This window comes from Anolis carolinensis, unplaced genomic scaffold (assembly GCF_035594765.1).
Source record: "Anolis carolinensis isolate JA03-04 unplaced genomic scaffold, rAnoCar3.1.pri scaffold_7, whole genome shotgun sequence".
In the NCBI taxonomy this organism is placed as follows: domain Eukaryota; kingdom Metazoa; phylum Chordata; class Lepidosauria; order Squamata; family Dactyloidae; genus Anolis; species Anolis carolinensis.
In genome coordinates, this window is record NW_026943818.1 from 31,992,316 (window position 1) to 32,016,514 (window position 24,199).

General features: G+C 37.1%; 1 protein-coding gene across 1 annotated transcript in view; it reads right to left on the reverse strand.

The window, feature by feature from the left end:
- mau2 (MAU2 sister chromatid cohesion factor) overlaps window positions 1–24,199 on the reverse strand; it is a 36,430-nt gene that overhangs the window by 9,958 nt on the left and 2,273 nt on the right. The window contains exons 2-15 of the mRNA XM_062960361.1: window positions 23,811–23,828; window positions 23,380–23,445; window positions 22,041–22,136; window positions 21,826–21,920; window positions 19,991–20,018; window positions 16,624–16,779; window positions 14,054–14,200; window positions 8,870–8,960; window positions 8,411–8,514; window positions 4,929–5,006; window positions 4,784–4,849; window positions 4,602–4,685; window positions 3,062–3,111; window positions 792–869 (exon numbers count right to left, since the gene is read on the reverse strand). Of these exons, the coding sequence (XP_062816431.1) occupies window positions 792–869; window positions 3,062–3,111; window positions 4,602–4,685; window positions 4,784–4,849; window positions 4,929–5,006; window positions 8,411–8,514; window positions 8,870–8,960; window positions 14,054–14,200; window positions 16,624–16,779; window positions 19,991–20,018; window positions 21,826–21,920; window positions 22,041–22,136; window positions 23,380–23,445; window positions 23,811–23,828 (1,157 nt within the window). The remainder of the gene's footprint in view (window positions 1–791; window positions 870–3,061; window positions 3,112–4,601; window positions 4,686–4,783; window positions 4,850–4,928; window positions 5,007–8,410; window positions 8,515–8,869; window positions 8,961–14,053; window positions 14,201–16,623; window positions 16,780–19,990; window positions 20,019–21,825; window positions 21,921–22,040; window positions 22,137–23,379; window positions 23,446–23,810; window positions 23,829–24,199) is intronic.

Genomic DNA, 24,199 nt, shown 5'->3' on the forward strand with positions numbered 1-24,199 from the left:
CTAAACGCCCCAGAAATACAAAACTTGACAACACAACACAAAAGCCTTTTCTCCCGGTTGTAACAACACAACTACACCACAAAACCACAATCCGGACCCACAAAACTCACAACAACGCATTGTGACTATAACAAATACCAAATTTGACAACACAACTCATCCACCTCCCCAATCCCTACATTCACACTTGGCCTCCAAAAAAACAATTACAATAATAACAATGACAACAACAACAACAATAAGAATCAACACCATCACAGGCAAGAAACAGCCAGGCACTGAGGCTGAGAGGCCAGTCACACTGGGCCTCCAAAAAACAATACAGTAGCCTCTAACTTATCCAACCTTCATGACCACAACAACAACAATAATAATAAACACCTACACAGGCAAAACAAAAAAAGGACTATTGTACCACAATAAAAATATAAACCGCACTCAGCAGAATCAGACATTACAACTAACAACAAACCAAAGACAACAGGGATCTCAAGCAATTATCAATCAACACAAAAATGGAAGAAGGTCACAGACTTCAAATACTACGACTAATGTGAGTATAAAGAAGGTGGAGGTCACAGCATCAATACAACCTCATGTAGACTGACCAACACCACCAGACTCAGACACAGCAACGCGTGGCCGGGCACAGCTAGTTATATTATAAAACTGAGGGTGGGGGCCAGGTAAATGACCTTGGAGGGCCGCATCCGGCCCCCGGGCCGTAGTTTGGGGACCCCTGCCTCAGACCTTTACAATTCCCAAGACGGGAAAGAAGGGACAGCACTCACTTGGCTTCGTTGTAGCGCCCTTGGAAGAAGGAGAAGAGCCCGCGGATGTAGAAGGCGGCCGCACGGAGGCAGTGGGAGCTGGAGAAAGGGGCAAATCCAGACGTCACTTTAATTACATTTATTTATTTACTACGTTTATATCCCGCCCTTATCACCCCAAAGGGGACTCAAGAGTGGCTTACTAGTTTTATGTAGGTACAATCTATATATATAAAAGAGTGATGGCATCACGGCAACCCACAAAACAACAAAACTACAGGCCCCCCAACCTCGAAATTTGACAACACAACCCATCATCCACGCCTCTAGGTTGATACAACAAAAAGAAAAGAAAAATAAAGTCCTAATTAGAGAGAGAGGAATAATTGCTTTTATCCAATTGCTGCCAGTTAGAAGGCTAAGCTCCTCCAACTTGGTCTCCTAGCAACCCAATAAAAAATAATAAAAAACACTAAAAAAATTAATACAATAAAATACTATAATAACAGAAAATAACTAAAAATAATACAAGAAAATAATAAAATATAATAAATAAAAATATAACTTACAATAAAATTAATAAAAAATGCAAATAAAGTAAAATAAAAATTACACAATTTTTAACCAATACCACCACCACTTTGCCACAGCAACGCGTGGCCGGGCACAGCTAGTATATTATATTATTATAAATATTATATTATATGTACATAAATATATTATTAGAATAGCACAATATTAGCATTATATATTACAAGCCTGTTTCCATGAAAATAAGACATCCCCAGAAAGTAAGAGCTAGTAGAGGTTTTTCTGAATTGCTAAATATAAGGCCTTCCTCGAAAGTAAGACCTAGTAAAGTTTTTGTTTGGAAGCCGCCCCAGTTATTAGTCTGTATTCAGGTCTGAGGATTGGTGAGATGGCGCGAGCCATGTGTGTATATAATAATATAATATAATATAATTATGCTATACAGTAGAGTCTCACTTATCCAACAAAAACGGGCCGGCAGAATGTTGGATAAGCGAATATGTTGGATAATAAGGAGGCATTAAGGAAAAGCCTATTAAACATCAAAATAGGTTATGATTTTACAAATTAAGCACCAAAACATCATGTTAGACAACAAATTTGACAGAAAAAGTAGTTCATTACACATTAATGCTATGTAGTAATTACTGTAGCACAATATTAGCATTATATATTACTACTAGCTGTGCCGGCCACGCGTTGCTGTGGCACAGTGGTGGTGGTGGTATTGGTTAAAAATTGTTGTGTAATTTTTATTTGATTTTATTTGCATTTTTTTATTTAATTGTATTGTAAGTTATATTTTTATTTTTTATATTTTATTATTTTCTTGTATTATTTTTAGTTATTTTCTGTTATTATAGTATTTTATTGTATTAATCTTTTTAGTGTTTTTTATTATTTTTTATTGGGTTGCTAGGAGACCAAGTTGGAGGAGCTTAGCCTTCTAACTGGCAGCAATTGGATAAAAGCAATTATTCCTCTCTCTCTAATTAGGACTTTATTTTTCTTTTCTTTTTGTTGTATCAACCTAGAGGCGTGGATGATGGGTTGTGTTGTCAAATTTCGAGGTTGGAGGGCCTGTAGTTTTGTTGTTTTGTGGGTCGCCATGATGCCATCACTCTTTTATATATATAGATACTAGCTGTGCCCGGCCACGCGTTGCTGTGGAGTTGTCTGGTGGTGTTGGTGAGAAATTGTTGAGGTAGTAGTGGTATTGAATGTGTGTTGTATGGTTGTCTTTATGTTTAGTATGCACACTGAAGTGGATTATACGGCAATGTGGAGTCAAGATAATCCAGTTCAAAGCAGATAATATAAGATTCTAAATGGGTTATATAGCTGTGTGGAAGAGCCTTGAGTCTACACTGCCATATAATCCAGTTAAAATCTGATAACCTGTGGAAGAGGCCTCAATGAGGCCTAACTGTGCCTGTCCCCTGGGCTGAGGAGGTTGCTAGGAGACCAAGTGGGCGGAGCTTAGCCTTCAAACTGGCAGCAATTGGATAAAAACAATTATTCCTCTCCCTCTAATTAGGAATTTATTTTTCTTTTCTTTTTGTTGTATCAACCTAGAGGCATGGATGAGGGGTTGTGATGTCAATTTTCGAGGTTGTGGGGTGTTTACTTTTGTTGTTTTGTCCACTGCCGTGATGCCATCACTCTTTTATATATATAGATAGATGTTGTACTATACCACTATATTGCAATATTATTAGTAATAATCCCATAAATATATGGCCTTAACCCAGCAAACGTACCTCACAGGGAAGTTGTGGTCGGGATTTATCCGTTCCAATAAACTGTATAGCTAGGCAAGAGAAGAGAAAAAGAGGAAAAAACTATTATTTCGTATGATGCTGATTATTATTATTATATTATTATTGACACAAAGACAGAGTATGACACAGCAAATGAGATATATACGCTGGATTATTATTATTATTGACACAAAGACAAACACAGCAAATGAGATATATATGCTGTATTATTATTATTATTATTATTATTATTATTATTATTGTCACAAAGACAGTATGACACAGCAAATGATATATATATGCTGGATTATTATTATTATTATTATTATTGATACAAAGAGAGTATAAGACAGAGTATAACACAAATGAGATATATATGCTGTATTATTATTATTATTATTATTGACACAAAAACAGTATGACACAGCAAATGAGATATATATGCTGGATTATTATTATTATTGACACAAAAACAGAGTATAAGACAGAGTATAACACAAATGAGATATATATGCTGTATTATTATTATTATTATTATTGACACAAAAACAGTATGACACAGCAAATGAGATATATATGCTGTATTATTATAATTATTATTGACACAAAAACAGAGTATGACACAGCAAATGTGATTTATATGCTGGATTCTGTATTATGCTGGATTCATAATAATAATAATAATAATAATAATAATAATAATAATAATAATAATAATAATGTCTATTGTTTCCAAATGCCGGCTGAGATCTTTTGGCACAGCACACAGTGTGCCCATCACCACCGGGACCACCTGTACTGGTTTCTGCCAGAGTCTTTGAAGTTCAATCTTGAGGTCCTGAGAGCGGCTGAGTTTTTCCTGTTGTTTTTCACCTGGGATGGCAACATCAATGATCCAAACCTTGTTCTTTTCCACAACTGTGATGTCTGGTGTGTTGTGTTCCAGAACTTTGTCAGTCTGGATTCGGAAGTCCCACAGTATCTTTGCGTGTTCATTTTCCAATACTTTTGCAGGTTTGTGATCCCACCAGTTCTTTGCTGCTGGGAGGTGGTACTTGAGGCATAGGTTCCAATGAATCATTTGGGCCACATAGTTGTGCCTCTGTTTGTAGTCTGTCTGTGCGATTTTCTTACAGCAGCTGAGGAGATGATCAATGGTTTCATCGGTTTCCTTGCACAGTCTGCATTTTGGGTCATCAGCTGATTTTTCAATCTTGGCCTTGATTGCATTTGTTCTGATGGCTTGCTCCTGGGCTGCAAGGATCAGGCCTTCTGTCTGTCACCATCTGCCAACTGCAAAAGGCCACCCTACTGGGATCTGCACACATCATCAGAAAATACATCACACAGTCCTAGACACTTGGGAAGTGTTCGACTTGTGGTTTTGCGAAACGAAATCCAGCATATCTATCTTGTTTGCTGTGCCATACAACGTCGTTGTGTTGATAATAATAATAATAATAATAATAATAATAATAATAATAATATATTTTCCCTTGCTCAGTACGAGGTTTTCCAGACCCAAAACCAAGGCTCTCACCTCTTGATGCCGGTTCCCTTCCCGGATATAGACGCTGGCCAGGTTGGTCACAATGAAAGCCCACAATTCCTGATGGGTGGTCAGCTGTGAAGACGCAACAACAGAGGAGTCACCATAAAACACAGTTTACGTCAGTCCCAAATCTCCCAATTTTTCAAAGCACAACATCTTTGAAGCCTCACCCGGAGCGCCGTCGTGAACTGGGCTTCGGCGTTGTCCATGCAGTTGACCGAGATGCAATACAAACCCTGGAAGAGGAACAAAGGCTTCAGGAAAATGACACCTGCCAGTCATTAGAAAGACCACACTCGGCGAGTTTATACTCACCAGAAGAGTGTGAAGCTGAGCCGCGTGGTTCGAGAACAGCCGGGGGGACTGCTGGCAGAGCTGGCAAACCTGGGAGATCTTCCAGGAAAGAAACACAACAATATTAGGCTCTTTTCTGGTTTCCTCCCGTCCCTTCTATTTTTGCAATGTATTGGTCTCCCCTCCAACTATGTTCATGTTTTAATAGTGTTTTAGTTCTTTACTTTAATGATGTGGTAATAATGATGATGATAATTTTATTTTTATACTCCGCCTCAAGCTACAAGGGGAGGGGATAATACATGTATTATTATTTATTATTATTATTACCCTCATCATCATCATCGTTATTTTTTTAAAATAATTTATTAAGTTACTGTTATTATTATTTACCTCCTGCAAGGCGGTGGCTTTGTGGCCCGTGACCAGGCGACACATGATGATGTGCTCCAATAGAATCACTTGATAATAATAATAATAATAATAATTTTATTTTATACCCCGCTTCAAGCTACATGGGGAGGGGATAATACATGTATCACTGTTTTTATTATTATTATTATTATTATTATTGTTTTAAATGTATTAAGTTATTGTTATTATTATTTACCTCCTGCAAGGCGGTGGCTTTGTGGCCCGTGACCAGGCGACACATGATGATGTGCTCCAATAGAATCACTTGATAATAATAATAATAATAATAATTTTATTTTATACCCTGCTTCAAGCTACATGGGGAGGGGATAATACACGTATTATTATTATTATTATTATTGCTTTAAATGTATTAAGTTATTGTTATTATTATTTACCTCCTGCAAGGCGGTGGCTTTGTGGCCCGTGACCAGGCGACACATGATGATGTGCTTCAATAGAATCACTTGATAATAATAATAATAATAATAATTTTATTTTATACCCTGCTTCAAGCTACATGGGGAGGGGATAATACACGTATTATTATTATTATTATTATTGCTTTAAATGTATTAAGTTATTGTTATTATTATTTACCTCCTGCAAGGCGGTGGCTTTGTGGCCCGTGACCAGGCGACACATGATGATGTGCTCCAATAGAATCACTTGATAATAATAATAATAATAATAATTTTATTTTATACCCTGCTTCAAGCTACATGGGGAGGGGATAATACACGTATTATTATTATTATTATTATTGCTTTAAATGTATTAAGTTATTGTTATTATTATTTACCTCCTGCAAGGCGGTGGCTTTGTGGCCCGTGACCAGGCGACACATGATGATGTGCTCCAATAGAATCACTTGATAATAATAATAACTTTATTTTTATACTCCGCCTCAAGCTACAAGGGGAGGGGATAATACACATATTATTGTTATTATTATTATTGTTTTAAATGTATTAAGTTACTGTTATTATTATTTACCTCCTGCAAGGCAGTGGCTTTGTGGCCCGTGACCAGGCGACACATGATGATGTGCTTCAATAGAATCACTTGATAATAATAATAACTTTATTTTTATACTCCGCCTCAAGCTACAAGGGGAGGGGATAATACACATATTATTGTTATTATTATTATTGTTTTAAATGTATTAAGTTACTGTTATTATTATTTACCTCCTGCAAGGCAGTGGCTTTGTGGCCCGTGACCAGGCGACACATGATGATGTGCTTCAATAGAATCACTTGATAATAATAATAATAATAATAATAATAATTTTATTTTATACCCCGCTTCAAGCTACATGGGGAGGGGATAATACATGTATCACTGTTTTTATCATTATTATCATTATTATTATAATTGTTTTAAATGTATTAAGTTATTGTTATTATTATTTACCTCCTGCAAGGCGGTGGCTTTGTGGCCCGTGACCAGGCGACACATGATGATGTGCTCCAATAGAATCACTTGATAATAATAATAACTTTATTTTTATACTCCGCCTCAAGCTACATGGGGAGGGGATAATACACGTATTATTGTTATTATTATTATTATTATTATTATTGTTTTAAATGTATTAAGTCAGGGGTCCCCAAACTAAGGCCCGGGGGCCGGATGCGGCCCTCCAAGGTCATTTACCTGGCCCCCGCCCTCAGTTTTATAATATAATATTTTATATCAGTTTTAATAATATATTATATATACATATAATATTGATAAAAATATAATACTAATAATAATACCATATAATAATATTAAATTATATGTTATATAGTACATATAATATTACAGTACAGTGGTATAGTTCAATATATAGTAATATATAATGCTAATATTGTGCTATGCTAATAATATAATATATTGTATATACATACAGCTGCTCTGAGTCCCCTTTGGGGTGAGAAGGGTGGGATATAAATGTAGTAAATAAATGCAGTAAATAAATAAATGAATAATTTTAGACTCGGGCTCACCCAAAGTCTGACATGACTTGAAGGTAAACAACAACAACAACAACTTGAGTATCTCATTGGCCAGAAGCAGGTCCACACTTTCCATTGAAATCCTGATAGATTTATGTTGGTTAAAATTGTTCTTATATTCAAATATTGTATTGTTCTTTCATTGTTGTTTTTTGCACTACAAATAAGACATGTGCAGTGTGCATAGAAATTTGTTCATTTTTTTTTCAAATGATAATTCGGCCCCTCCACAGTCCCAAGGATTGTGGACCGGCCCGCTGCTTTAAAAGTTTGAGGACCCCTGTATTAAGTTATTGTTATTATTATTTACCTCCTGCAAGGCGGTGGCTTTGTGGCCCGTGACCAGGCGACACATGATGATGTGCTCCAATAGAATCACTTGATAATAATAATAACTTTATTTTTATACTCCGCCTCAAGCTACATGGGGAGGGGATAATACACGTATTATTGTTATTATTATTATTGTTTTAAATGTATTAAGTTATTGTTATTATTATTTACCTCCTGCAAGGCGGTGGCTTTGTGGCCCGTGACCAGGCGACACATGATGATGTGCTCCAATAGAATCACTTGATAATAATAATAACTTTATTTTTATACTCCGCCTCAAGCTACATGGGGAGGGGATAATACACGTATTATTGTTATTATTATTATTGTTTTAAATGTATTAAGTTATTGTTATTATTATTTACCTCCTGCAAGGCGGTGGCTTTGTGGCCCGTGACCAGGCGACACATGATGATGTGCTTCAATAGAATCACTTGATAATAATAATAACTTTATTTTTATACTCCGCCTCAAGCTACATGGGGAGGGGATAATACACGTATTATTGTTATTATTATTATTGTTTTAAATGTATTAAGTTATTGTTATTATTATTTACCTCCTGCAAGGCGGTGGCTTTGTGGCCCGTGACCAGGCGACACATGATGATGTGCTCCAATAGAATCACTTGATAATAATAATAACTTTATTTTTATACTCCGCCTCAAGCTACATGGGGAGGGGATAATACACGTATTATTGTTATTATTATTATTGTTTTAAATGTATTAAGTTATTGTTATTATTATTTACCTCCTGCAAGGCGGTGGCTTTGTGGCCCGTGACCAGGCGACACATGATGATGTGCTCCAATAGAATCACTTGAAAGGACGACAAGATCGGGCTGCAGTCCAGCACTGAAGGAGAAAAAGAAAGCAGGGTCTCGATAAGGAATAGAACTGACGCGCCTACAAGTCAACATCGTATTTTGTAACTTTTATTTTTAAAAAAAACCCAGCTTCTTGATTTTTGAAGGTGAAAAATGCTCTGTTAAAAAAGGTTCTGTGCGAAGGAGATGATGATTATTTATCGTATTTCTATCCCACCCTATCTCACCCCAAGGGGGACTCCGGGCAGCTTACAACTTGGTACAATTCGATGAGAACGAATATGGGAAATTATGGGGACTGTAATGATGGAAATCTAATATTTATACAAAGTGCTCAAGCACCAAATCCCCAGGAAGGAACAGAAAGCGTTCTCGTTGCTCACTTTTGAGTTTCTCCAGCTGCATCAACGCTTTGTCGGTGTATTTCTGCGCCTTTTCCAAATAGCCGGCCTGCATGGAATGCATCACCGTGACCTGGAGGAATATAATAATAATCTATATATATAAAAGAGTGATGGCATCAAGGCAATTCACAAAACAACAAAAGTACAGGCCCCCCAACCTCAAAATTTGACAACACAACCCATCATCCACGCCTCAAGGTTGATACAACAAAAAGAAAAGAAAAATAAAGTCCTAATTAGAGGGAGAGCAATAATTTTTTTATCCAATTGCTGCCAGTTTAGAGGGCTAATCTCTGCCCACTTGGTTGCCTAGCAACCAAGGGACAGCCAGGGTTCAGTTAGGGGACAGGCAGATTTAGGCCTCACTTAGACTTCTTCCACAGATTATCTAATTTTCACTGGATTATATGGCAGTGTAGACTCAAGGCCCTTCCACACAGCTATATAACCCATTTATAATCTTATATTATCTGCTTTAACTGGATTATCTTGACTCCGCACTGCCATATAATCCACTTCAGTGTGCATTTTATACAGCTGTGAAGAAGGGGCCTCATATAATCCAGTTCTAAGCAGATAATTTAAGATTAGAAATATACAGTAGAGTCTCACTTATCCAACGTAAACAGGCCGGCAGGATAAGTGAATATGTTGGATAATAAGAAGGGATTCAGGAAAAGCCAATTAAACATCAAATTAGGTCATCGTTATACAAATTAAGCAACAAAACATCATATTATACAACAAATTTGACAGAAAAGGTAGTTCCATGCGCAGTAATGCTATGTAGTATTTACAGTAGAGTCTCACTTATCCAACGTTCTGGATTATCCAACGCATTTTTGTAGTCAATGCTTTCAATATATCATGATATTTTGGTGCTTAAATTCGTAAATACAGTAATTACAACATAACATTACTGCCTATTGAACTACTTTTTCTGCAAGGCCATTACATCCTAATCATTTTTCCTAATTGCAGCATTCATACTTGCCTCCAACAAACAAACAAAAAAACCAATCAGAAATATTGTATATTCACAACCTTTAGGAAATAATATCCCCTGATGGCGCAGCGTGTTAAAGCGCTGAGCTGCTGAACTTCTGGACCGAAAGGCCACAGGTTTGAATTGGGGGAGCGGAGAGAGCCCCCACTGTTAGCCCCAGCTTCTGCCAACGCAGAAGTTCGAAAACATGCAAATGTGAGTGCATCAATAGGTACTGCTCCGGCGGGAAGGTAACGCCGCTCCATGCAGTCATCCCACATGACCTTGGAGGAGTCTACGGACAACGCCGGCTCTTTGGCTTAGAAATGGAGATGAGCACCAACCTCCAGAGTCAGACACGACTGGACTTAATGTCTGGGGAAAACCTTTACCCTTGACCTTAACTACCACCAGTTCCTCAATACTTTATTCCCCATACCACCAGACTTCGCCACAGCAACGCGTGGCCGGGCACAGCTAGTAATAATAATAATTTTATTCTTATATCCCACCCCATCTCCCCAAAGAGACTCGGGGCGGCTCACATGGGGACTAAGCACAGCAATATACAATGAAGTACAACCAGATAAATACCTTTAAAACAAGACATACAATCATAAGCATAAAATATAATAATTATTTATTTACTTACTACATTTATATCCCGTTGGCCATCCGCGAGAAGATGGAAGCGGACAGCTGTGATATTAATGCCAATAACAAAATCCAAATTTAAAATTTACTATGGACAAGCCACTGGTTTTACTTACCCTTGCCCCCGCTTAAACCTTACCTTAAGGGAATAATTAATTTTAATTTTAATCTTTTTATTCTGTATTTGCACAACTACCTAGGAGTGGGTTGGTAGGCTAGTAGGCCGGGATGCTTTGTATCTATACATGATTTTATTGTATGTATGGGTAAGTGTGTACGTTTTGTATGTTTCACATGTTTTGATATGGTCAAAATTGACTAATCAATAAAGAGTTATACAGTAGAGTCTCACTTATCCAACATAAACGGGCTGGCAGAATGTTGGATAAGCGAATATGTTGGATAATAAGGAGAGATTAAGGAAAAGCCTATTAAACATCAAATTAGGTTATGATTTTACAAATTAAGCACCAGAACATCATGTTATACAACAAATTTTACAGAAAAAGTAGTTCAATATGCAGTAATGTTATGTTGTAATTACTGTATTTATGAATTTAGCACCAAAATATCATGATATATTGAAAACATTGACTACAAAAATGCGTTGGATAATCCAGAACGTTGGATAAGTGAGACTCTACTGTATTATATTATATTATTATATCTTATATTTTTATATATTTGCACAACTACCTAGGAGTGGGTTGGTAGGCTAGAAGGCCAGGATGCTTTGTATCTATACATGGTTTTACATGGTTTTATTGTATGTATGGGTGTGTACGTTGTGTATGTTTCACATGTTTTGATATGGTCAAAATTGACTAATCAATAAAGAGTTATATTATATTATTATATCTTATATTTTTATATATTTGCACAACTACCTAGGAGTGGGTTGGTAGGCTAGAAGGCCAGGATGCTTTGTATCTATACATGGTTTTACATGGTTTTACTGTATGTATGGGTGTGTACATTGTGTATGTTTCATATGTTTTGATATGGTCAAAATTGACTAATCAATAAAGAGTTATATTATATTATATTATATTATATTATATTATATTATATTATATTATTATATCCCGCCCTTCTCACTCAGATAATAATTAATTAATAATAAAAATAGTAATAATTTATTTTTCTATCCCGTCTCCATCTCCCCGCAGGGACTCGGGGCACTTAACATGGGGCCAAGCCCAAACAGTAAACAAATAAAATGCATATACAAACAACAACAAACCGGATAAAATGAACAAATTAAAACCAGCAAAATACAATATCTATCTATCTATATATATAAAAGAGTGATGGAATCCTGGCGACCGACAAAACAACAAAAGTCAACACCCCACAACCTCGAAAATTGACTGCACAACCCCTCATCCACGCCTCTAGGTTGATACAACAAAAAGAAAAGAAAAATAAAGTCCTAATTAGAGGGAGAGGAATAATTGTTTTTATCCAATTGCTACCAGTTAGAAGGCTAAGCTTCGCCCACTTGGTCTCCTAGCAACCCACTCACCCAGGGGACAGGCAGAGTTAGGCCTCACTTAGGCCTCTTACACACTGCTTATAAAATACAGACACCACCAGACAACGCCACAGCAACGTGTGGCCAGGCACAGCTAGTGGCTATATAATATTGCCCTTTTAATTGGTAACAATCGCTGCATTTTATTATTTTTAAATAATAATAATAATAATAATAATAATAATATATTATATTATTTTAAAATATTCTTTGTGTTTTTTGTTCATTCTCGCAACTGTTGTTTTATGTCATTTGAAGCTGTTATCGATTCCGGTAAATTTCTCTCTATATACAGTAGAGTCTCACTTATCCAACATAAACGGGCCGGCAGAACGTTGGATAAGCGAATATGTTGGATAATAAGGAGGGATTAAGGAGAAGCCTATTAAACATCAAATTAGGTTATGTTTTTACAAATTAAACACCAAAACATCATGCTGTACAACAAATTTGACAGAAAAAGTAGTTCAATATGCAGTAATGCTACGTAGTAATTACTGTATTTACGAATTTAGCTCCAAAATATCACGATATATTGAAAACATTGACTACAAAAATGCGTTGGATAATCCAGAACGTTGGATAAGCGAGTGTTGGATAAGTGAGACTCTACTGTATGTGCATTTCTCTCCAGCAATATTTGCAAGCCGTATGTATTTATGTTTATATCTATCTATCTATCTATATAAAAGAGTGATGGCATCACGGCAACCCACAAAACAACAAAACTACAGGCCCCCCAACCTCGAAATTTGACAACACAACCCATCATCCAAGCCTCTAGGTTGATACAACAAAAAGAAAAGAAAAATAAAGTCCTAATTAGAGGGAGAGCAATAATTGTTTTTATCCAATTGCTGCCAGTTAGAAGGCTAAGCTTCACTCACTTGGTCTCCTAGCAACCCACTCAAGCCCAGGGGACCCTTTACCTTAACTACCACCAATTCCTCAATACTTTATTTCCCATACCACCAGACTTCGCCACAGCAATGCGTGGCTGGGCATAGCTAGTATATATATAAAAGAGTGATGGCATCAGGGCAGCGGACAAAGCAACAAAACTACAGGCCCCCCAACCTCAAAGTTGACAACACAACCCATCATTCACGGCTCTAGGTTGATACAATAAAAAGAAAAGAAAAATAAAGTCCTAATTACAGGGAGAGGAATAATAGTTTTTATCCAATTGCTGCCAATTAAAAGACTAAGCTCCGCCCACTTGGTCTCCTAGCAACCTACTCAGCCCAGGGGACAGGCACAGTTAGGCCTCACTTAGGCCTCTTCCACAGATTATCAGATTTGAACTGGATTCGATGGGAGTGTAGACTCAAGGCCCTTCCACACAGCTATATAACCCATTGAGAATCTTATATTATCTGCTTTGAACTGGATTATCTTGACTCCACACTGCCATATAATCCACTTCAGTGTGCATACTAAACATAAAGACAACCATACAACAGACATTCAATACCACCACTACCTCAACAATTTCTCACCAACACCACCAGATAATGCCACAGCAACGCGTGGCTGGGCACAGCTAGTCTATATATATAAAAGGGTAATGAAATTTCGGCCTAGGACAAAACAACAAAAGTACACATCCCAGAAACACTAAACTTGGCAGCATAACCCCTCATCCATGCCTCTAGGTTCATACAACAAAAAGCTCCAACTACTCCAGAAAACGGCCAGGCTTTGAGACTGTAAGGCTATTCACTACTATTCCATAAGGATTCCCATAAGCCACAGCAACGCGTGGCCGGGCAAAGCTAGTACTACTATAAAAAAACAATAAAATACAGAAATGATAAAAAGCAAAAAAAAACCCACTTAATGGCAAAATAGATAGATAAAATTGGAGGGCGGTCTAGAACAAAAGTGTATAAAGTATACATTAAAACACACTCAAAACCGATAGAAATAATCAGGCGCAGTGGGCATAATTAAGCACAATGCACAGACCAAATAAACACGGCCGGCTTACCAGGTAAACCAGGACGCACATATGCTCCTTGGGCAGCCAGTGGAAGAGATCGGCGGGATTGCTGGGCAGGATCTCATCGTCGTGGAGGGTGGAGATGGTCTGGATGCACTGCTGGAGCTGCTTCAGGCAGGGCTTGACGCTTTTGACCTGGCCAAAGGAGGAGGAGACGCTTCAGGAAGGGAAACACTCCTCCACGAAGCAGCACTCTCCTCCTACTTCTCTCACAAAATTGAAGCACATCAACTGCACAACATTCCACCCATTAAAATACTATGTCAGTATTTTCAGGGACTGTTCTCCAAACAAAACGGGTCGGCAAGGGGTAATGTCTTTGTCTACCAGAAACACCACAGATGTGATTCGACGGTAGCACCAGAGGCCAGAGTTCAAATCCTCACTCAGACTTTGGGCAAATCTCACCTTCTCAGCTTCAAAACAAAGATCCACACTGACTCAATCTTGCCAAGAGAGCTAAGAAAGGGTTGTTGTCAGTTGGAAACAACTTGAAAGTACATAAAAATGGACAGCAAGTGGAAAACATTATACAGAACTACATGAGATAATAATAATAATACACAAACAAACCAAAAAAAAACAAACAACAATATAATAATAATAATAATAATAATACAGTAGAGTCTCACTTATCCAACATAAACAGGCCGGCAGAACATTGGATAAGTGAATATTTTGGATAATAAGGAGGGATTAAGGAGAAGCCTATTAAACATCCAATTAGGTTATGATTTTACAAATTAAGCACCAAAACATCATGTTTTACAACAAATTTGACAGAAAAAGTAGTTCAATACGCAGTAATGTTATGTTGTAATTACTGTATTTACAAATTTAGCACCAAAATATCGCGATATATTGAAAACATTGACTACAAAAATGGCTTGGATAATCCAGAATGTTGGATAAGCGAATGTTGGATAAGTGAGACTCTACTGTACATAAAAATGGACAGCAAGTGGAAAACATTATACAGAACTACATGAGATAATAATAATAATACACAAACAAACCAAAAAAAACAACAACAATATAATAATAATAATAATAATAATAATACAGTAGAGTCTCACTTATCCAACATAAACGGGCCGGCAGAACATTGGATAAGTGAATATTTTGGATAATAAGGGGGGATTAAGGAAAAGCCTATTAAACATCAAATTAGGTTATGATTTTACAAATTAAGCACCAAAACATCATGTTATACAAGAAAACAGTTCAATACGCAGTAATGCTATGTAGTAATTACTGTATTTATGAATGTAGCACCAAAATATCACGATATATTGAAAACATTGACTACAAAAATGCGTTGGATAAGCGAGGCTTGGATAAGTGAGACTCTACTGTACATAAAAATGGACAGCAAGTGGAAAACATTGTACAGAACTACTTGAGATAATAATAATAATACACAAACAAACAAACAACAATATAGACTTCCGAATCCAGACTGACAAAGTTCTGGAACACAACACACCAGACATCACAGTTGTGGAAAAGAACAAGGTTTGGATCATTGATGTCGCCATCCCAGGTGACAGTCGCATTGACGAAAAACAACAGGAAAAACTCAGCCGCTCTCAGGACCTCAAGATTGAACTTCAGAGACTCTGGCAGAAACCAGGGCAGGTGGTCCCGGTGGTGATGGGCACATTGGGTGCCGTGCCAAAAGATCTCAGCCAACATTTGGAAACAATAGACATTGACAAAATCACGATCTGCCAACTGCAAAAGGCCACCCAACTGGGATCTGCAGCATCATCCAAAAATACATCACACAGTCCTAGACACTTGGGAAGTGTTTGACTTGTGGTTTTGTGATAGGAAATCCAGCATATCTATTTTGTTTGCTGTGTCGTACCATAAAATAATAATAAAACCTTATTTATCAGGTTTCCCTAACCTCCCCAGGGAGACTCAACCTCCCCTTCAATTGAAACCAGAGCCAATAACAACAACAACAACAACAACTACTTTATTTTTGTACCCCGCCTCCATCTCCCTGCAGGGACTCAGAGTGGCTCACATGGGGCCAAGCCCAAATTACCACAATAAAACAAGATAAAATACATTCAGAACAAAAGCAAACACCATCAACATTTAAAATTACACGGATTAAACCACCATTTTTAAACAATAACGTAAGTAAAACCGCCAAATAAGAACAATATAGCGATTTAAAATAGTGAAAGGCTGGGCAGTGGTGCGAGGAGTGCGTAATTAAAACCTGATGAGGTAGATAATAAAGTGCTGTAGTATAATAGGAGAATTTGGAGGTGGGATAAACAAAGGGAGTTATTACCATATAAGGGCAAGAAAAAAACAATAAATCAGATCTGGTGAAAATCAATACTGAGGAGGTTGTTCTTGTGATCAGTTATTGAAGCCAACCACTTTTCTCCCTTTTGACTGAAGATCAGAGCAGCTCAGAGGAACCCAAATTCATCCTTATCAAACTATGTCCAACCTATTAAGCAAGGAGACCCCCCCCCCCCACCTCCAAATCAATGCATAAGGGAATTATTTGGGCCTCGTTCCCATCCACTCACCTGCCCGGCGTCCAGGTAATGGGTCACCTGCAGGACCAGAAAGAAGACCCGGAGCGACTCCTTCTGGATGGGGTTCCCCTGCCAGTTCTCCACGATCTGCCCACAAAGCGTGAGGAGTGGGTGGACCTCCTGCAGCTTCCGCTCCATGAGAAGCAGCTGAGAGAAAAGGAAAGAAACCAAGAACGTTGAAGGCATGTCAATTGCATGTTCATTCCCAACTGAACTGTCTCCCAAGCTTATCTCAACTCAGCTCACCTTATAATAATAATAATAATAATAATAATAATAATAATAATAATAATAATTTTTAGCACTGATATCAACATGGAGTTTGATTTGGACAAATGTTCGACAGTGGCATTGAAGAAGGGAAAAATCATTGAAAGTGAGGGCATCAATATGCCCAATGGCCAAACAATAAAGTGTCACCAGCCAGAGGCCTATAAATATCTGGGCATATTACAGCTGGACAACATCAAGCATGAACATGTGAAAACTGTGGTCAGCAAAGAATACACACAAAGGGTCAGAAAAATTCTCAAAAGCAAGCTCAATGGAGGCAACACCATCAAGGCCACAAACACCTGGGCCATACCTGTCATAAGATATACTGCTGGCATTATAAATTGGACACAGGTGGAACTGGACAATTTGGACAGAAAAACAAGAAAACTCATGACCATTCATCATTCACTGCACCCTCGCAGTGATGTTGGCCGGCTATATCTGCCTAGAAGATCAGGGGGCAGAGGACTCTTACAAATAAAACAAGCAGTCAAAGAAGAAGAACATGCCCTGGCAGAATATGTCAAGCAAAGTGAAGAACCTGCTTTGATTGAAGTCAAAAATCAGAAACTCCTCAAAACACAGCAGACAAAAAACCAGTACAAGAAAGCCGCACTACAAACTAGAGCTGACAGCTGGCACAACAAAACACTGCATGGAAAGTTCCTTGACAAAATTGAAGGAAAAGCTGATAAGGAGAAGACCTGGCTCTGGCTCACGAATGGGACCCTGAAGAAGGGGACAGAAGGCCTGATCCTTGCAGCCCAGGAGCAAGACATCAGGACAAAGGCCATTAAAAATAATAATAATAATAATAATAATAATAATAATAATAATAATAATAATAGAAGACCTGGCTCTGGCTCACGAATGGGACCCTGAAAAAGGAGACAGAAGGCCTGATCCTTGCAGCCCAGGAGCAAGCCATCAGAACAAAGGCCATTAATAATAATAATAATAATAATAATAATAATAGAAGACCTGGCTCTGGCTCACGAATGGGACCCTGAAAAAGGAGACAGAAGGCCTGATCCTTGCAGCCCAGGAGCAAGACATCAGGACAAAGGCCATTAATAATAATAATAATAATAATAATAATAGAAGACCTGGCTCTGGCTCACGAATGGGACCCTGAAAAAGGAGACAGAAGGCCTGATCCTTGCAGCCCAGGAGCAAGACATCAGGACAAAGGCCATTAAAAATAATAATAATAATAATAATAATAGAAGACCTGGCTCTGGCTCACGAATGGGACCCTGAAAAAGGAGACAGAAGGCCTGATCCTTGCAGCCCAGGAGCAAGCCATCAGAACAAAGGCCATTAATAATAATAATAATAATAATAATAATAGAAGACCTGGCTCTGGCTCACGAATGGGACCCTGAAAAAGGAGACAGAAGGCCTGATCCTTGCAGCCCAGGAGCAAGCCATCAGAACAAAGGCCATTAATAATAATAATAATAATAATAATAATAGAAGACCTGGCTCTGGCTCACGAATGGGACCCTGAAAAAGGAGACAGAAGGCCTGATCCTTGCAGCCCAGGAGCAAGACATCAGGACAAAGGCCATTAAAAATAATAATAATAATAATAATAATAGAAGACCTGGCTCTGGCTCACGAATGGGACCCTGAAAAAGGAGACAGAAGGCCTGATCCTTGCAGCCCAGGAGCAAGCCATCAGAACAAAGGCCATTAATAATAATAATAATAATAATAATAATAATAATAGAAGACCTGGCTCTGGCTCACGAATGGGACCCTGAAAAAGGAGACAGAAGGCCTGATCCTTGCAGCCCAGGAGCAAGCCATCAGGACAAAGGCAATCAAGGCCAAGATCGAAAAATCAGTTGATGACCCAAAGTGCAGACTGTGCAAGGAAACCGATGAAACCATTGATCATATCCTCAGCTGCTGTAAGAAAATCGCACAGACAGACTACAAACAGAGGCACAACTATGTGGCCCAAATGATTCATTGGAACCTATGCCTCAAGTATCACCTCCCTGCAGTTAAGAACTGGTGGGATCACAAACCTGCAAAGGTTGTGGAAAATGAACACGCAAAGATACTGTGGGACTTCCGAATCCAGACTGACAAAGTTCTGGAACACAACACACCAGACATCACAGTTGTGGAAAAGAACAAGGTTTGGATCATTGATGTTGCCATCCCAGGTGAAAAACAACAGGAAAAACTCAGCCGCTCTCAGGACCTCAAGATTGAACTTCAAAGACTCTGGCAGAAACCAGTGCAAGTGGTCCCGGTGGTGATGGGCACACTGGGTGCTGTGCCAAAAGATCTCAGCCGGCATTTGGAAACAACAGACATTGACAAAATTACGATCTGCCAACTGCAAAAGGCCACCTTACTGGGATCTGGGCGCATCATCCGAAAATACATCACACAGTCCTAGACACTTGGGAAGTGTTCGACTTGTGATTTTGTGAAACGAAATCCAGCATGTCTATCTTGTTTGCTGTGTCATACAACGTCGTTGTGTCAATAATAATAATAATAATAATAAACAACTTTATTTTTATATCCCGCCCCATCTCCCCGAATGGACTTGGGGCGGCTCACAAACAGGGACAAGCCTGAAACAACAACATATTTGACATAAACTTAAAACATTCCAGCAATACACAAAATAAAATAATGGACAGATACATTAAAATCCAAGCAGATAAAATCAGAGTAATTAAAAGCAAACCAGTGGGGACAGGTTTCATAAAGTGCTGTATCATGGAAATAAGTAGCAGTGATAAAGTGCCATATGCTTTTAAAACAGAAAGAAGTATTCTAATAACAGCTCTATTGGGCCTGTTCATTTAAAACAATTGTATGTTTATCTATTCAAAACCCAGGCCTTTGAAACATGTGGGCTATTGAAAATATTGATAATACAGGAGATTAAATGCATTGTTTAAATATATTAATTGCTGTAGCCCTATCAACTGATGCTCCAGAAAGATTCCTGGTTCCCTTTACTGATATTTAATTTTTAAAAAATCACAAAGGATGATGGTAATGTCCCATCGTGCTTTTCACCAGCGTAACAAAAGAGGCACAGAAGACTTACCATGCCTTTGCTCAGAAGAAACAGTGCTCTGGAAGAAAAGAACACATATTAAGATCCTAAAAGACAAACGTGACTGATCAGGAATACAGTATATTCCCACCAACTGAGGGACTCAAGTTCCCATATTTTAATCCAAGTGTAAACAAGGAAAATAATAATAATAATATTTTTATTTTTATACCCTGCCTCCATCTCTTGGGGCAGCTAACAAGGGGCCAAGCTCAGGTAATCACAATAAAACAGGATAAAATACATACAAAATAAAACAAGCATCATCAACAGAATAAAGCATCATTTTGAGCTATGATGTAGCAATTAAATAAAAAAAATACAGAACTCCTCTGATATGACAATCTCACAAGGATATGGACATGTAATGCTGGTTTATTATTTACGTATTTACTACATTTATATCCCACTCTTCTCACCCTGAAGGGGACTCAGAACGGCTTACAAATTAAATAAACATAAATATATTATTAGGATAACACAATATAAGCATTAAATTACTATATTGTACTAAGTCATTATATGGTAATATTACTAGTAATATTACATTTAATACATAATATATAATTAATATTATTATATTGTATTATTAGTAATACATGCTTTCCATTACATTAACTCTATATATATATATATATATATATATATATATATATATATATATATATATATAAAAATATAAAAGAGTGATGGCATCAGGGCAGCGGACAAAACAACAAAACTACAGGTCCCCCAACCTCAAAATTTGACAACACAACCCATCATCCACGCCTCTAGGTTGATACAACAAAAAGAAAAGAAAAATAAAGTCCTAATTACAGGGAGAGGAATAATTGTTTTTATCCAATTGCTGCCAGTTTGAAGGCTAAGCTCCACCCACTTGGTCTCCTAGCAACTCACTCAGTCCAGGGGACAGGCACAGTTAGGCCTCACTTAGGCTTCTTCCACAGATTATCAGATTTTAACTGGATTATAGGGCAGTGTAGACTCAAGGCCCTTCCACACAGCTATATAACCCATTTAGAATCTTATATTATCTGCTTTGAACTGGATTATCTTGACTCCACACTGCCATATAATCTACTTCAGTGTGCATACTAAACATAAAGACATTCAATACCACCACTACCTCAACAATTTCTCACCAACACCACCAGACAACACCACAGCAACGCGTGGCCAGGCACAGCTAGTATATGTGTGTATGTGTGTGTGTGTGTGTGTATATATATATATATACACAATATATATTATAAATTATATAACTTATAATTTATAATATGGACTGGATATTTATAATATGGACTGGATGGCCCATGAGGTCTCTTCCAACTCTACTATTCTATGATTCTAAGTTTAGGAAGCCAGATTATATATTATAATTATGTATAATAATTATTATATATAAACATAATAATGATTATATATAAATATAAATAATAATTATATTGTTATTATATTATTATTAATATTATTATACTTCGTTTATAACCTGCTTCCATCTCCCCGAGGGGGACTCATAGCGGTTCACATGGGGACCAAGCCCAAACAACAGACAAAACAATACGATGACAGCATATATAACAAAACAACAGTAAAATAAAATTCATAAAATAAATCACCGAGCATCAATGTAAACACAGACACCTAGCAATACTCCTTCCATATTGGTAGTAGGGGGAACTAATTCAAATCTTCACATCATTCCAAGTAAATCCTGATACAGATCTCTCCATGAAACCAGTGAGAGTTCAAGGTATTCAGACATCATTCCAGAATTCTCTACTGCTACTCCCTATAGATAGAAAAACCAAGAATCCACGTACCGGGTATATTCTGATCCTACCACGCGGGCATACTCTGCTCCGACGCCGAGAAGATCGCAGGCAGAAACCAAATCTTTTTCCAACGTGTGAAGTTGCTGATTGAAAGACAAGAATCCATTTGAATAATTAATAATAATAATAATAATAAAATTATCCTAATTTTCCTTAGAAAGGTTGCAGCATTTTCGTGGTGCTTTAGCCTACAAAACACTTACCGCAAGTTGGAACAGGAGGCGGCAGTGCCAGTAGGGAGTCTGCTGGGAGATTTGGATGGCTTTGCGCAGCAGCGGCTTGGCGGTGTCCACAGAGTTCTGAAAAACACCAAAAACAAATCTGTCTGTGCAAGCAAAACCTGCAAGAGGTGAGGACCTCAAGGCTAACAGAAAAGAAAACATCACTGTGTTAATGCCTTGAACAAATGTAGCAGAACAGGCACCCGCTCTGAATCCCACCCATGGGAGAAAAGCGGAATAAAATTAAATATATAATAAATATATATATAAATTTATAATAAATAAAAATAGATACAATATATAATAAATATATATATAAATTTATAATAAATAAAAATAGATACAGTATATAATATATAATAAATATAAATACAAGGCCTGTTTTTTTCTCAATACACACCTTTCAAGGTTTTTAAATTGTTTCCAATATAAATAGTCAGAAAAGTTGGGAATTTTTAAGAAACCTCATTTTTAATTTGTATGAAACATACAACATGATTTTTTTTCCAAGTCAAACTGCAAGCATCTCTTAATAAAGGTCTTGAAATTTTTTTTAAATAATAATATAATAATAATAATAATAATAAAACTTTATTTATACCCCGCCACCATCTCCCCAATGGGGACTCGGGGCGGCTTACATGGGGCCATGCCCAAGACAATACAATATAACCATAACATAATACAATTAAATAATACATTACATAAAATAAACAGTACAACATAAGATTGAAACAGCAATATAACATATAATATATAATAAATATAAATACAAGGCCTGTTTTTTTCTCAATACACACCTTTCAAGGTTTTTAAATTGTTTCCAATATATATAGTCAGAAAAGTTGGGAATTTTTAAGAAACCTCATTTTTAATTTGTATGAAACATACAACATGATTTTTTTTCCAAGTCAAACTGCAAGCATCTCTTAATAAAGGTCTTAAATTTTTTTAAAATAATATAATAATAATAATAATAATAAAACTTTATTTATACCCCGCCACCATCTCCCCAATGGGGACTCGGGGCGGCTTACATGGGGCCATGCCCAAGACAATACAATATAACCATAACATAATAAAATTAAATAATACATTACATAAAATAAACAGTACAACATAAGATCGAAACAGCAATATAACATATAATATAAATATAATAATAATAATGGATTATTTTGATGAACACTGCACTTGTATTTTGACACGTAAGGAAGCTGGCTAAATAGACAAAATAATCTTGACTCAATTTACACCTGTTTTAACCTCTTTTAACCGTAACTTTCACAAACCACCGGCATAAAAAGTTGTCTCCACTTACCTCTTGGCAATACAGCTCAGACAGAAGGCTGGCGGCTTCAAATTTAACATCTTCAAACTGTGGGATCTGTTAGCATTCATATGTTAAGCTAATATATTATTTTCTAGTTGGCTTGTTGAATTGGAACTGGGCAGCTTTAGGGTTAGGGTAACCCTAACCCTAACCCCAAAGGACCCAGAAGGATAACTAATTTGTGCTGATAGTCAATGCAACTTCTGCCTCAAAAGAGACAAGCTTCTAAATGCTTCCAAGGAAGGGGTATATCGAGACTAATGCAGAGGTGATTCCCAAAATAAACTGAAGACTGACACTTCTCTTAACTAGAACCAACATATGGAATCACTGAGTGTTTTGTTCATGTACAAATATCCCATGCCAATTTTGAGTGAAAAGATCCATCTGGGACAAAAGACCAAGATAAAAAAGGATACATGCTGCGATATCAGCCACTGTAAAAGACAAAAACAAAACATTAATGGAATCTATGCAAAAGGAGCTACAACGATCATTATCTTATAGCCCTGAGCCATGGCAATTCATGAGGTATCAAACTGCATTAATTCTGCAATCTAGATTTATTATTATTTATTTACTTTTATGTATACCCCGCTTTTCTCTACCCCAAGGGGGACTTATACAGTGCATCAAGGGATAAAAACTTAAACTTGAGATGAAATTGGATTAAAATTAATACATACACAATAGTATACTGTAATTAAAATACATTCCAATGTTAAAACACCTCATCTAGGATCAAAGTCTAAGGCCGTTCCGTAATCAAATCTCACAATTACCCACTAAAGTTATGGCACTGCGCTGT